The 15,082-nt window shown below is 52.0% G+C and overlaps 2 protein-coding genes across 7 annotated transcripts in view; one reads left to right on the top strand and one right to left on the bottom strand.

The window, feature by feature from the left end:
* CAPNS1 (calpain small subunit 1) overlaps positions 1–7,604 on the top strand; it is an 11,561-nt gene extending 3,957 nt beyond the window's left edge. For 3 of the 4 annotated variants that reach the window (XM_025368656.1, XM_025368655.1, XM_025368657.1), the window contains exons 7-11: positions 1,577–1,645; positions 1,747–1,825; positions 1,967–2,083; positions 6,831–6,889; positions 7,065–7,603. In XM_025368656.1, coding sequence (XP_025224441.1) covers positions 1,577–1,645; positions 1,747–1,825; positions 1,967–2,083; positions 6,831–6,889; positions 7,065–7,091 — 351 coding nt within the window. In that variant the 3' untranslated portion in view covers positions 7,092–7,603. Of the gene's footprint in view, positions 1–1,576; positions 1,646–1,746; positions 1,826–1,966; positions 2,084–6,830; positions 6,890–7,064 lie in introns of all 4 variants that reach the window. The other variant, XM_025368658.1, reaches the window with a different exon arrangement.
* Positions 7,605–8,174: 570 nt separating this feature from the next.
* On the bottom strand, positions 8,175–10,273 carry LOC112613292 (cytochrome c oxidase subunit 7A1, mitochondrial). 3 transcript variants are annotated; one of them, XM_025368660.1, is made up of 4 exons: positions 9,663–10,273; positions 8,917–9,003; positions 8,712–8,796; positions 8,175–8,289 (listed from the first exon to the last, which is right to left on the bottom strand). In XM_025368660.1, exons 1-4 carry the CDS (start codon positions 9,675–9,677, stop codon positions 8,237–8,239), a joined length of 240 nt encoding a protein of 79 aa, XP_025224445.1. In that variant the 5' UTR covers positions 9,678–10,273; the 3' UTR covers positions 8,175–8,236. The 3 variants fall into 3 exon arrangements, with proteins under 3 accessions (XP_025224445.1, XP_025224446.1, XP_025224444.1); XM_025368661.1 differs by having other exon boundaries at positions 8,177–8,289; positions 8,712–8,793; XM_025368659.1 differs by having other exon boundaries at positions 8,177–8,289; positions 8,712–9,003.
* Between the last annotated feature and the right edge of the window lie 4,809 nt (positions 10,274–15,082).

The raw sequence follows: 15,082 nt of genomic DNA, 5'->3' as shown, positions 1-15,082 counted from the left end.
CTCGCTCTGTTGCCCAGGCTGGAGTGCTGTGGCTGGATCTCAGCTCACTGCAAGCTCCGCCTCCCGGGTTCCCGCCATTCTCCTGTCTCAGCCTCCCTTGTAGCTGGGACTACAGGCGCCCGCCACCTCGCCCAGCTAGTTTTTTGTATTTTTTAGTAGAGATGGGGTTTCACCGTGTTAGCCAGGGTGGTCTTGATCTCCTGACCTCGTGATCCACCCGTCTCGGCCTCCCAAAGTGCTGGGATTACAGGCTTGAGCCACCGCGCCCGGCCGCAACTGTACCTCTTAACCAGGTTATTGAACCTCTCTGTGCCTCAGTTTCTCTGTCTGTAAAATGGGTGAGTGATAATGGTGATACTGAATTGGAGCTACATGCAAAAGTTTTAGCATTGTGCATAACGCATAGTATGTGGTCTGTACACATTAGCTCTTAACTATGATATTGGGTAGAGTTTTCAGCTTTGAATATGTTTCTTTCTCTGGAAATAGTCCTGGTAGAACTGGTGTCCCGAAGATTTAGTGAGAAAGTGATGTTCCTGAGCTCAACGATCCACCTGCCTTGGCTTCCCAAAGTGCTGGGATTACAGGCATGAACCACCATGCCTGGCCACACACTTGTTTTTCACATGTCCTAACATTTATGAAATTGAGTTACTGTCCATAATTTTCTTTTCTTTTTTTTTTTTTTTTTTTGAGACAGAGTCTTGCTCTGTTTCCCAGGCTGAAGTGCAGTGGTACCATCTCAGCTCACTGCAAGCTCCACCTCCTACGTTTGAGCAATTCTCCTCCCTCAGCCTCCCAAATAGCTGGGATTACAGGTGTGTGCCACTACGCCTGGCCAATTTTTGTATTTTTAGTAGAGACGGGATTTCATCATGTTGGCCAGGCTGGTCTTGAACTCCTGACCTCAAGTGAACCACCTGCTTCAGCCTCCCAAAGTGCTGGGATTACAGGCGGGAGCCACCGCGCCTGGCCTATCAAGAATTTTCTGAATGAGCAATTAACAACTCTTCAGGCAAGGAATGTGTACTTTAGAGTAGTTGAATATAATTCCTCATGGTTATGTTCCTTTTTTGAGACGGAGTTTCGCTCTGTCACCCAGGTTGGAGTGCAGTGGCGTGATCTTAGCTCACTGCAAGCTCTGCCTCCTGAGCTCATGCCATTCTCCTGCCTCAGCCTCCCGAGTAGCTGGGACTACAGGCGCCCGCCACCTCGCCAGGCTAATTTTTTGTATTTTTAGTAGAGACGGGGTTTCACTGTGTTAGCCAGGATGGTCTCAATCTCCTGACCTTGTGATCCACCCACCTTGGCTTCCCAAAGTGCTGGGATTACAGGCACGAGCCACCACGCCCGGCCTAGTTATGTTTAAAGAGAATCCTTATTTAGAAATATAAGTGACGATTTGTATGGATAAAATGAAAAATAAAACTGCACACCAGGTGATACGACTAGGACCAAGCGGGAGCTGGAGTTTCAGCTGTGGCTCCCCTGCTTGCTGTATCACCATCGTGTCCACAGTGCATGTGATGCGTGCATCTGGGTGTAGCTGTCACTCTTCTTAACACCCTCCCACCAGAGCGACACCACAGGCAAGCTGGGCTTTGAGGAATTCAAGTACTTGTGGAACAACATCAAAAGGTGGCAGGTATGTAGCAACCTCTGAAATCCCTGGCACCCAGACCCCCAAGCCACAGAGATACCATGCTCCACAATGCTCACTTGGACCCGATCTCTCTGTCCCCACAGGCCATATACAAACAGTTTGACACTGACCGATCAGGGACCATTTGCAGTAGCGAACTCCCAGGGGCCTTTGAGGCGGCAGGTATGGCTGGCAGGGACATGGTGGGGCTGGGAGTGGGATGGGTAAGAAAACCTTTACTCAGCTGGTTTGGGCCTGACTCCTGGGCATGGGAGTGGGTTGGGCCATGTGGCCCCCACACCTGAAGGACTAAATCCATCTCAGGGTTCCACCTGAATGAGCATCTCTATAACATGATCATCCGACGCTACTCAGATGAAAGTGGGAACATGGACTTTGACAACTTCATCAGCTGCTTGGTCAGGCTGGACGCCATGTTCCGTGAGTGACGCCCCAGCTGTCTTCCTGGGTGGGGATTCCTATGACCTCTATGGGCCAAAGTCTCCTCTAAGCCTGACTTTGAGGTGGGCGATGCTAGGGGCACAGGGGTGACTGAATCAGCCCCAGTTTCTGCCCTCATGGAGCGCACAGTCTAGTGGAGGAGAGACGAGTCCCCAGACAGTGACAGTTCAGACTGGTGATGGCTGAGAGGGGAAGCTCAGGGCAGAGTGATGGGTTGTGATGGGGGCAGCACAGGCTGAGGGTCTGGGGCTCTGGTGAGGGAGAGAGTGAGCGGAGTGTGCTCAGATTGTGCTTGGGGAAGCCTAGAGGGCAAATCCAATCCAGGAGGCACCTGATGCAGCCCAAGGGGTCAGGGAGGGCTCACTGGAGAGGGAACATTGGGACCTGAGGGATGAGGAGAGAACTTAGTGAGCAGGTAGGGAATACTGTTGCAGGGGGAGGGAACAGCCTGTGCAAAGGCCTAGAAGGGGAAAGAAGATGGGGCTTCTGGTACTTTTAGCTTGCTTTCTTTTCTTTCTTTTCTCTTTTCTTTTCTCTTGTCTTGTCTTGTCTTTTCTTTCTGCCTCCCTGCCTTCCTCTTCCTGTCTCCTCCCCTCCCCTCTCCTCCGCTCCCCTCCCCTCCCCTCCCCTCCCCCCCCCTCCCCTCTCCTTCTCTCTTCTTTTTTTTTTCCTTTTTGATTGAGTCTTGCTCTTGTTGCCCAGGCTGGAGTACAGTGGCACCATCACAGCTCACTGCAGCCTCAACTCCTAGGCTCCAGCAGGCCTCCTGCCTCAGCTTACTGAATACCTGGGAGTACAGGCACACACCGCCATGCCTGGCTAATTTTTTGTAGAGATAGGGTCTTGCTATGTTACCCAGGCTTGTCTTGAACTCCTGAGCTCCAGCAGTCCTCCCACCTCAGCCTCCCAAAGCCTTGGTATTATAGGCGTGAGCCATTGCATGTGGCCTTCTGAGTGTTAGTGTACTGAATGCTGAAGACGTGGCTGAGAAGTAGGAATTACTGTCCTTATTTTATGGAGGAAGAACTTAGGGTTCAAGGAGGCAAAATTTCTTGCTCATAGTCACCCAGCTAGGAAGTTGCAAAGCCGGAATTTGAACTTGGATCTGTCTGAGATCTGAGCTAAGTAAGAGAAGTTAGGAGCAGTGGGCATGATTAGGTCATGCAGGATTGTGGGTGCAAAATTTGGAGGTGCTCAGACTCTACCAGGGACATTGGGGAGCCATTGCAGGTTCTAGGCAGAGGGAGGGACAGGGTCAGATTTGGCTTTAGAAAGATCCCTTGGCCTTACCGGGCACGGTGGCTCATGCCTATAATCCCAGCACTTTGGGAGGCAGAGGTGGGCGGATCATGAGGTCAGGAGTTCGAGACCATCCTGGCTAACACGGTGAAACCCCGTCTCTACTAAAAAGACAAAAAATTAGCCGGGTGTGGTGGTGGGCAACTGTAGTCCTAGCTACTCGGGAGGCTGAGGCAGGAGAATGGCGTGAACCTGGGAGGTGGAGTTTGCAGTGAGCTGAGATTGCACCACTGCACTCCAGCCTGGGCGACAGAGCGAGACTCCGTCTCAAAAAAAAAAAAAGAAAGATCCCTCGGCCTCCAGGCCGGGCGCAGTGGCTCATGCCTATAATCCCAGCACTTTGGGAGGCCGAGGCAGGAGTATCACCTGAGGTCAGGAGTTCAAGACCAGCCTGGCCAACATGGCGAAACCCCATATCTACTAAGAACACCAAAATTAGATGGGCGTGGGGGCATGCCTGTAATCCCAGCTACTCAGGAAGCTTAGGGAGGGAGAATTGCTTGGAACCCAGGAAGCGGAGGTTGCAGTGAGCAGAGATCATGCCATTGCACTCCAGCCTCCAGCCTGGGTGACAAGAGCGAGACTGCATCTCAAAAAAGAAAAAAAAGAAAGAAAGATCCCATGGCCAGGACAATGCATGAAGAGTGACAGAGGAAAAGAAGCAGGTATGTGAGATAGCAGAGAGGTGAAGAAAGTGGACAGAAAGGGGAGATGAGGCCAAATGTCACATAAGAAGGGCCAGGAAATAGCCACTGGATCTACCAGCAAGAAGGCTGATAGTCAGGAGGATGGTTTGAGACCAGCCCAGGCAACATAGTAGGACCCCATCTCTACAAAAAAAAAAAAAAAATAGACACTGGATCTACCAGCAAGAAGGCTGATAGTCGGGAGGATCGTTTGAGACCAGCCCAGGCAACATAGTAGGACCCCATCTCTACATAAAAATAAAAATGGCTGGGCGGGGTGGCACATGCCTATGGTCTCAGTTGCTCGGGAGGCTGAGGTGGGAGGATCACTTGAGCCCGGGAGGGTGAGGCTGGAGTGAGCTATGATCTTGCCACTGGACTCCAGCCTGGGCCACAGAGACATTGTCTCAAAAAAAAAAAAATGAGGGCCGGACATCGTGGCTCACTCCTGTAATCCCAGCACTTTGGGAGGCCAAGGCGGGCAGATCACCTGATGTCAGGAGTTTGAGGCCAGCCTGGCCAAGATAGTGAAACCCCGTCTCTACTAAAAATACAAAAAAATTAGCTGGGTGTGGTGGTGCACGCCTGTAGTCCCAGCTACTCAGGAGGCTGAGGCAGGAGAATCACTTGAACCTGGGAGGCAGAGGTTGCAGTGAGCCAAGATTGTGCCACTGCACTCCAGCCTGGGCAACACAGTGGGACTCTGTCTCAAAAAAAAAAAAAAACAAAAGGCAGCCAGGGAGTGCAGGACACTGTGGGTGTGGACACCTGAGGGTTGTGGTAACTGAGCGATGATAGTGTAGTCATTGTGTCTAGATTCCCTGTGGGTGGGGAACATGGAGTCAAGTTTCAGGGCAGATGTGGGGACCTACCTGTAAGACTCTAGGGGCAGGAAGTAGAGAGTGCAGAGCCTCCCTCTAGTAGCCTGTTAGACTTGGAACTGGAGAGGATGGAGCATAGATGTCAGTAGGAGGCTGGGGCTGGGCAGAGGTGATATCAGTACACAGAGGCCATTATTGAGGAGGGTAACAGCTTGGATTGCAATCCTCATTTCTTCACTTTCTTGCTGTGTGACCTGGGGCATGGCCCCTCCCTTCTCTGCCTCATTTTTTTTTTTTCTTTTCCTTTTCTTAATTTTTAGTTTTTTTAAAAAAACAGAGATGAGGTGTCTGTTGCCCAGACTGGTCTCGAACTCCTGGGCTCAAGTGATCCTTCCCATCTCGGCCTTCCAAAGTGTTGGGATTACAGGTGTGAACCACCATGCCCAGCCTGTGCTTCATTTTAAAATGACACTTATCTCACAGAGTTGGATTAAATGAGCTAATACCTAGAAAGCACTTTACACTGTGCTGGGTGAAGGGGTGGCCTGCCCCTCCACACCTGTGGGCGTTTCTTATGAGAGACTTGAGAAAAGAAATGAGACACAGAGACAAAGTAGAGAAGGAAAAAGTGGGCCCAGGGGACCGGCGCTCAGCATACAGGCGGCACTGGTCTCTGAGTTCCCTCAATATTTATTGATCATTATCTTTACCATCTTAGAAAAAGGGAAGTGGCGCCGGGCGCGGTGGCTCAAGCCTGTAATCCCAGCACTTTGGGAGGCCGAGACGGGTGGATCACGAGGTCAGGAGATCGAGACCATCCTGGCTAACACGGTGAAACTCCGTCTCTACTAAAAAATACAAAAACTAGCCGGGCATGGTGGCGGGCGCCTGTAGTCCCAGCTACTCGGGAGGCTGAGGCAGGAGAATGGCGTGAACCCAGGAGGCGGAGCTTGCAGTGAGCTGAGATCCGGCCACTGCACTCCAGCCTGGGTGACAGAGTGAGACTCCGTCTAAAAAAAAAAAAAAAAAAGAAAAAGGGAAGTGGCAGGATAATATGATCATATAGGGAGAAGGTTAGCAGTAAGACATATGAATAAAGATCTGTGTGACATAAGTTTAAGGAAAAGTGCTGTGCCTTGATATGCATATGCAAACATCTCCGTAAACCTTTTTAGTGCATAAAGAGCAGCATTGCGCTAGCAAGTCCCACCTTCAGCCCTAAGGCGGTTTTCTCCTTTCTCAGTAAACAGAACATACAATGGGTTTTACACCGAGATGTTCCATTGCCCAGCAACAGGCAGGAGACAGATGCTTTTCTCTATCTCAACTGCCAACAACCCCCAAGAGGCCTTCTTTCCTCTTGTACTAGTCCTCAGCACAGACCCTTCACGGGTGTCAGGCTGGGGGACGATCAGGTCTTTCCCTTCCCACGAGGCCTTATTTCAGACTATCACATGGGGAGAAACCTTGGACAATACCTAGCTTTCCTAGGAAGAGGTCCCTGTGACTTTCCACAGTGTATGTGTCCCTGGATACTTGAGATTAAGAGAATGGTGATGACTTTTAACCAGCAAGCTGCCTTCAGGCACTTGTTAAACAAAGCACACCCTGCACAGCCCAAAATCCGTTAAACCTTGAGTCACCACAGCACATATCTCTTGCAAGGACAGGGTTAGGGGTAGGGTCACAGATTAACAGCATCTCAAATACAGAACCAAATGGAGTCTCGTATGTCTACTTCTTTCTATATAGACACAGTAACAGGCTGATCTCTCTTTTCCCCACAGCTGGGCACACAGTAAATACTCAGTGAAGTACCAGCTGCTATTATTGTCATCCCATATATTTGTGTAATGTTATTATGCTAAAAACCAGTCTCCTTCCTTCCCTACCCCTAAACCTCCCCATCTCCTCCTCCAGGTGCCTTCAAATCTCTTGACAAAGATGGCACTGGACAAATCCAGGTGAACATCCAGGAGGTAAGAACCCCCATCTTGGGGTACAGGTGCCTGAGGGGACCCCACCCCTTGGCCCTTCATACCAGCTCTGAGCTGCAGTCCCCTCCCTCCTATTTTGCCAGCAGTCCCTGGGTGAGGGCAGAGGGGCTGGTGCTCTGGGGTTCCCTGTCCTCACTCTCCACCCTCCTCTCCCCAGTGGCTGCAGCTGACTATGTATTCCTGAACTGGAGCCCCAGACCCACCCCCTCACCGCCTCGCTATAGGAGTCACCTGGAGCCTCAGTCTCTCCCAGGGCCCATCCTGTCTGCAGTCACATCTTTGTGGGGCCTGCTGACCCACAGCTTTTGTTCTCCCAGCACTTGTTACCCAGCTTCTCAACATCCAGGGCCCAATATGCCTGCCTGGAGTTTCCCTTGGCTCTAGAACACTCTAACAAGCTCTGTCCAAGGGTCTCCCCACTCCCACCAGGCCCTGCACACACCCGTTCCGTCACCTCTTCCCTGTATCGGTGCCAAGCCTAGCACTTGTGATGCTTCCATGCTCAGAGGGCCCTCTCTCGGTTCTGGGAGGATGACTTCAGTCCCTGCACACCCTGGCACACCCTTCATAGTTGCCACCCAGGCAGCCAAGCTCCAGACCGTGCCAGACCCAGGTACCCCAGTGCCTTTGTCTATATTCTGCTCCCAGACTGCCAGGCCCAGGAGGAAATAAACGCACCCCGGTTGCTGATCTCTATGCGATCTGCCTCCTGATCTGATCTGAGAGAGGAGGGAGGAGCTTGGGCTCTGGGTCCTGGGGAACTGGGGAGGTCATAGATTCATCCCCAGGGCTGGATCTGTGGATCTCCTTGTCTTTTTCTCATCTGTATTTTTTTTCTCATCCTGAGCTGTGGAGGCTGAGACAGGACCCAGAAGGCCCCGTGATCTCTGCTTCTGCTTCCAGAGTCCGGGCTGGAGGGAGGCCTTAATACCACTCCTGGCCCTGTCTCCCAAGGCCATATTTGCCCCTCTTGCAGCTTCTCCATCCACAACAGAGGCCTCTGCCTCTGTTGTGTCATGGACCATGGTCAGTGTCTTCCTTCCCACTTGAGGACACCACCCCATGTCCGCGGGTCCCGAGGGGCAGCCTATGGGTGCTGTTTGGGGTACCCAGCAGAGGGCCCAGAGGCAGCGACATCCTAGGAGTAGCCCTGGTCCAGCGTGAGGCACTGAGGGCTGGGAGTAGTGCGCAGTCCACGAGGCAGAGATTGCTGGCTGGTGGGAGTATGGGCTTGGCGGGAAGGGGTGGACACACACATACACACACACACAGAGGCCAGCGTTTATTGACACTTGTTCAAGTCCCTCAGGCCCCCCAGGCTTCCTGGTCTTAATTCCTGGGGAAGGAGGCCCAGCCAAGGCAGTACAGGCTGTAGACAGAGCCTAGAAAGGGGAACCGCGGGAGACAGAATGAGACCTAATCCCCTCCCTGGACATCCCGGGCTTTTAAGGCCTTCTTCAGACTCTGGAGTTCCCAGCCTGGACCCCAGCTCTAGTTTGGGCTCCAGCTCCCTTCCCAGATTGGACTCCTATTGTAAAGGCCCCTGGCGTTGATCTATATCAGGCTGGGAGCTTCCTCCCCAACTCCCCCCTGGGCCTCAGTCCCACTACTAGCCCAGCCCCCATCCTGGGACACGAGCCCAAGCCCTATTACTCCCCTCCCTCCAGCTCAGTACTCCACCCCCTTCCTAAACGCCAACCCCCAACCCAGATCCTGGTCAGTCCTGGCCAGAAACCAGCCGCCTCCTACTCTGGGTCCAGCCCCGCCTCCCCGGCAGCTCGGCCGGGTTGTGCCCTGCGCTCACCTCCCAGACTCAGCGCCATTGTCACTCGGTATAGGATGTTGTCAACGAAGCCGCCCTTCAGGTACAACGGGATGTCATTGTCCTCCTGGATGTGGGGGTGTCTGATGAGAAGGGTGCCGGCTGCTCCCTTGAGGGCGCCCCGCCTGCCCCCTGCTCGGCGCGTCAGCGCGTCGGATCCCCCCACCTCCAGCCCCGCCCCGCCCACCTGGAAGAGCTTCTGTTTCTCGGGCACTCGGTTCTGGAGGCGGTTCCGGGCGGTGGAGCTGAAGGAGCGGATCAGTGCCCGGGAGACCTGCGGGGTGGGAGGTGGGCGGGTATTGGAGGCACCTGGAGGGGTGTCCTGAAGGGGGACCCCGCTCTCTGAGACCTGGACGTGGGGACAGCCGCATCCCTAGCGACCGTCCCAAAGGCGAGGAGGGTGATAACTTGGATTTTATTACCCGCGAACTGCCAGCCTGGGTGGGGAGGGGACTCGCCCTAGAGTCTGACCTGGAGGTGACCGGTCTGCCTAGAGGGTCCTGGAAGGGAGAGGACCCAGAAGGACTTTGTTCTGTGGGGTCTAAGTCCTGAGATTTTTGTCGGGGGAGGGTTTCCTGGATTAAAGGGAGGAAACCAGGTCCCGGGAACGTGGGGACCGGAATGGAGGTCCCGGGAGCGTCCAGGCTGCCTGAGAAGCCCTGGGTGAGGCCAGGATGTTACGTTTCCGTTTCCGGTGTTAAGGGTTCCCGAGATGCTAAGTTCAAACCCGGGGCTTTGGGCTGGAGTGGGGGTCCCCAGTTGTCTCTGAAGAGTGGATTGTGGGGGAGGGGACCCAGGTTGTTTAGCGGGGAGTCCCAGGCCCTGAAGGGGGCTCACGTTCCAAGGCCCCAGATGCGGGGGTACTTGGAGAGTCGCGTATTAGGGTGGGGTTTTCTGGGTGGGGGGCCCCGGCCCAGCCTGTGGGGGCCTCACCCGCAGGGCCTGCATTCTGCCTCGTCCTCTTCCGCCGGAGTCACCTCCCCTCTCCGACCAAGGACACACATGGCCCTCTCCTGTCCAGGAACTCCAGACCCCGCCCGCTGCGCGCAGCGTGACAGCTGGGGACGCGGCGGGGCTGGGGCTGGGGTGGGGGGAGTCCCACTACTCGATTCGTCCACCGAGGAGGAAGCGGTCCAGACCCTCACCCCGGGCCGCAACGCGCACCCCTTTCGGTCTCGGAATTTCTGTTGGGACAGGAGCGGAAAGCGGTACCAGGGAATCCGTTTTTGCAGATTTTTGGAGATTTCCGGGGGGGCAAGTGCAACTCCTCCCTGGATCTCTCCCTGCCCGCTGGTATGTGAGAGTGAGGAGGGAAAGGCATAAGGCCGAGTTCCAACTCCCTGTTCTGTCTACACAGCCAGAGATTGCACCTCCGAGCCTGTTTCCGTATCTGTAATGTGAGGGCTAAGGCAGGACTTTTCTCGGAGATTTGTTGAGACGTTAATTGACCTTGTTTTTAGGAAACATAAGCTGAAGTCCTTGGGGGTGAAACGGTATTCTATGTTACCCTAAGAAACACATCATATGTATTTATAGCTCTCTAATTCTGGCAGGCAGCGGGGTGCGGCATAGTTGTCCTAATGGTTTTAGCAACCAGGAAAGATCCTGGCCTAGTCTAAAAGGTTTTCTTTTTTCTTCTTTTTTTTTTTCTTTTCAGACAGGGTTTTGCTCTGTTGCACAGGCTGGAGTGCAGTGGTGTGATCATAGCTCACTGCAGCCTCGACCTCCTGGGTTCAGCAATCCTCCTGCCTCAGCCTCCTGAGTGGTTGGGACTTACAGGTGCATACCACCATGCCTAACTAATTTTTGTGTTTTTTGTAGAGGCTGGGTTTCACCATGTTGTCCAGGCTGGTCTCGAACTCCTGAGCATGAGAAATCCGCTAGCCTCAACCTCTCAAAGTGCTGAGATTACAGGCGTGAGCCACCGCACCCAGCCAATAGACAATGTTTGTTTGTTTTTGAGGCAGCGTCTTACAGTGTTGCCCAGGGTGGTCTCCAACTCCTCCAAGTAATGTTCCCACCTCTATCTCCCAAAGTGGTGGAATTAGATGTGTGAGCCACTACACCCAGCTTCTAAAAGGTTTTTAACAATCTGTCTTATTTATTTATTTATTTTAGACAGTCTTGCTCTGTTGTACACCTTGGAGTACAGTGGTACGACCTTGGCTCACTGAAACCTTCTGCCTCCCAGGTTTGGGCAATTTTTGTACCTCAACCTCCAAAGTAGCTGGGATTACAGGCACCCGCCACCACACCCGGCTAATTTCTGTATTTTTTAGTAAAGACAGGGTTACACCATGTTGGCCAGGCTGGTCTCAAACTCCCGACCTCAGGTGATCTGCCCGCCTTGGCCTTTGAAAGTGCTGGGATTACAGGCCCAAACCACCACTTCCAGCCACAGTCTCTTTTAAAGAGGGGTTTTATAACTATTAAATTCCTTTAACACTTTCAAACTATGCTTGTAAAGTTAATGTTAGGTTTTTCCATTTAAGAGCCACAAGTAGGGCCAGGCGTGGTGGCTCATGCCTGTAATCCTAGCACTTTGGGAGACCAAGGTAGGTGGATCACTTGAGGCTGGGAGTTCAAGACCAGCCTGGTCAACATGACAAAACCCTGTCTCTACTAAAAATACTAAAATTAGCCAGGTGTAGTCCCGGGTGCCTGTAATCCCAGCTACTTGGGAGGCTGAGGCACAAAAATCGTTTGAAAACAAGAGGCAGGGCCGGGCGCGGTGGCTCAAGCCTGTAATCCCAGCACTTTGGGAGGCCGAGACGGGTGGATCACGAGGTCAGGAGATCGAGACCATCCTGGCTAACACGGTGAAACCCGGTCTCCACTAAAAAATACAAAAAACTAGCCAGGCGAAGTGGCGGGCGCCTGTAGTCCCAGCTACTCGGGAGGCTGAGGCGGGAGAATGGCATGAACCTGGGAGGCGGAGCTTGCAGTGAGCTGAGATCCGGCCACGGCACTCCAGCCTGGGTGACAGAGCAAGACTCCGTCTCAAAAAAAAAAAAAAAAAAGAAAAAAGAAAACAAGAGGCAGAGGCTGCAGTGAGCCAAGATTGCACCACTATATTCCAGCTTGGGTGACAGAGTGACATTCTGTCTCAGAAAAAAAAAAAAAAAAAAGCCAAAGTAGGCTGACTTACCAGATGAACAGATGACTCTTCAATTCTTAAATAACTTTTATGAATCAAAAATTCATAAACTGTACATAAACAGATTTCAAGTAAGTCTTAGTCACCAACTGAATTCCACATTTTACAATGGAATTACAAGATTGACCTGTTGTTTGAATAGGCCAGTTTGCCTTAAATATTACAGATTCTTAAAATACCAAGTATCCACAGATTCTCTAACACAAAGTTAATACCATGGGGGCCGGGCGCAGTGGCTCACGCCTGTAATCCCAACACTTTGGGAGGCCAAAGCGGGTGGATCACCTGAGGTCAGGTGTTCAAGACCAGCCTGGCCAACACGGCAAAACCCTGTCTCTATTAAAAATACAAAAATTAGCCAAGCGGGTGCCTGTCATCCCCGATACTTGGGAGGCTGAAGCACGAAAATCACTTGAACCTGGGAGGTGGAGGTTGCACTGAGTGGAGATTACGCCATTGCACTCCAGCCTGGGCAACAGAGCGAGACTCCATCTCAAACAAAAAGAAAAAACAAAGTTAGGCCTGGCGCATTGGCTTGTGCCTGTAATCCCAGCACTTTAGGAGGCCAAGTCGGGCGGATCACGAGGTCAGGAGATGGAGACCATCCTGGCTAACACAGTGAAACCCTGTCTCTACTAAAAATACAAAAAATTATCTGGGCATGATGGCGGGCACCTATAGTCCCAGCTACTCGGGAGGCTGAGGCAGGAGAATGGCGTGAACCTGGAAGGTGGAGGTTGCAGTGAGCTGAGACCGTGCCGTTGCACTCCAACCTGGGTGACAGCAAGACTTGGTCTCAAAAAACAAAAAAAAAGGCCGGGCGCGGTGGCTCAAGCCTGTAATCCCAGCACTTTGGGAGGCCGAGACGGGCGGATCACGAGGTCAGGAGATCGAGACCATCCTGGCTAACACGGTGAAACCCCGTCTCTACTAAAAATACAAAAACACTAGCCGGGCGAGGTGACGGGCGCCTGTAGTCCCAGCTACTCAGGAGGCTGAGGCAGGAGAATGGCCGGAACCCGGGAGGCGGAGCTTGCAGTGAGCTGAGATGCGGCCACTGCACTCCAGCCTGGGTGACAGAGCCAGACTCTGTCTCAAAAAAACAAAAAAACAAAAAAAACAAAGTTAATACCATGGTTTTGACTGTCTTAATTTTCTTTTTCTTTTTCTTTTCTCTTTTTTTTTTTTTTTTTTTAGACAGTCTTGCTCTGTCACCAGGCTGGAGTGCAGTGGCACGATCTCAGCTCACTACAATCTCCGCCTCCTGGGTTCAAGTGATTCCCCTGCCTCAGCCTCCTGAGTGGCTGGGACTACAGGTGCATGACACCATGCCTGGCTAGTTTTTTGTATTTTAGTAGAGACGAGGTTTCACCATGTTGGCCAGGATGGTCTCAAACTCCTGACCTCAGGTGATCCATCTGCCCCGGCCTCCCAAAGTGCTGGGATTACAGGCGTGAGCCACTGTGCTCGGCCTCTTTTTCTTTTCTTTTCTTTTCTTTATTTTATTTATTTATTTATTTGCCTGTTGGTTCAGTGACACAAGGACCTCAAAATGTTCAGGTGGAAGTCTCATCTCCCAGTTCTTGGATCCATTGTGTGCCCAGTGGAAGCATTCCTCTCCATGCGGACCAAAATCTCTAAACTAGCAGAGCTCAAAGCTATTGAGGAGAGAAGCGATTCTTCAAGTTATTGTGCATAACAGAGAGAGGAACCATTTCTACTCACTTTCTCCCTGACTCCCAGTCCCATAAATTCTCACTATGGGGAAATGTGATAGAGAGGTCTCTCATGCAAAGCACAGGCCATGTCCTGTAAGACAATCCCATTTTTGCAGGGTATTGTTTCCCAGTTGGTACTTTAATGGAGTCATTGCTGACTCATTCTACCGTTCAGTTAGGCCGGTTGCTTCTGGGTGATGGGGAAGATAGTAAGATTCTATAAGATTCCATAGGCAGGAGCCCATTGCTGCACTTCCTTCACTTTCAAATGATTTTTTTTTTTTTTTTAATAAGGTCTTGGTCTGTCACTCAGGCTGGGGTGCAGTGGCACCATCATAGCTCACTGAAACCTTGATCTCCTCGGCCAAAGTGATCCTCTCAACTCAGCTTCTTAAGTAACTGGGACACTACAGGTGCGTACCATTATGCTCGCTTAATTTTTTTGGTATTCTTAGTAGAGACAGGGTCTCACTATGTTGCCCAAACTGGTCTCAAACTCATGGTCTCAAGTGATGCTCCCACCTCAGCCTCCCAAAGTGCTGGGATTACAGGTGTGAGCCACCGCACCCAGCCTCAGATGGATTTCTTTTTCTGAGGCAATGCTGTGTGGAATGCCATGATGGTGGATGAGCATGCTTTGAGTCTGCAGATGGTGGTGACAACAAACACATTAAAGGCAGGGAAGGAAGTTCATGTTCCGGATATCTGTCTATTCCAGTGAGGACAAATCTTTGCCCTCTTCATGACGGAAGAGGTCCAAGGTAATCAACTCGCCACCAGGTAGCAGGCTGATCCCCAGGGAATGGTGCCATATTGGGGCTCAGTGTTGGTCTCTGGTGTTGGCAGATTAGGCGCTCAGCAGTAACAGTAGCCAGGACAGCCATGGCAAGGGAAAGCTGATGTTGCTGAACCCATGCATAGCATCCATCTTTGCCACTATGACCACTTTGTTCATGGACTCATTGAGCAAGCATTAGGGTGGCTGGGAAAAGAGCCTGACTCTCATGTACACAAGTGTCATCTTGTCTGCCTGATCATTAAGAATTTTTGGGCCAGGCACAGTGGCTCACGCCTGTAATCCCAGCACTTTGGGAGACCGAGGCGGGTGAATCATGAGGTCAGGAGATGGAGACCATCCTGGCTAACACGGTGAAACCCCGTCTCTACTGAAAATACAGAAAATTAGCCGGGCGTGGTGGCAGGTGCCTGTAGTCCCAGCTACTTGGGAGACTGAGGCAGGAGAATGGCGTGAACCTGGGAGGCGGAGCTTGCAGTGAGCCGAGATTGTACCACCACACTCCAGCCTGGGCGACAGAGCGAGACTCTGTCTCAAAAAAACAAAAATTTTTGGCTGGGTGCGGTGGCTCACGCCTGTAATCCTAGCACTTTGGGAGGCTGAGGCGGGTGGATTGCCTGAGGTCAGGAGTTTGAGACCAGCCTGGCCAACATGATGAAACCCTGTCTCTACTAAAAATACA

This window comes from Theropithecus gelada, chromosome 19, assembly GCF_003255815.1.
Source record: "Theropithecus gelada isolate Dixy chromosome 19, Tgel_1.0, whole genome shotgun sequence".
NCBI classification, from domain to species: Eukaryota; Metazoa; Chordata; class Mammalia; order Primates; family Cercopithecidae; genus Theropithecus; species Theropithecus gelada.
Note: the sequence above shows the minus strand (reverse complement) of the source record. Positions and strands in the feature narration are given on the sequence as shown.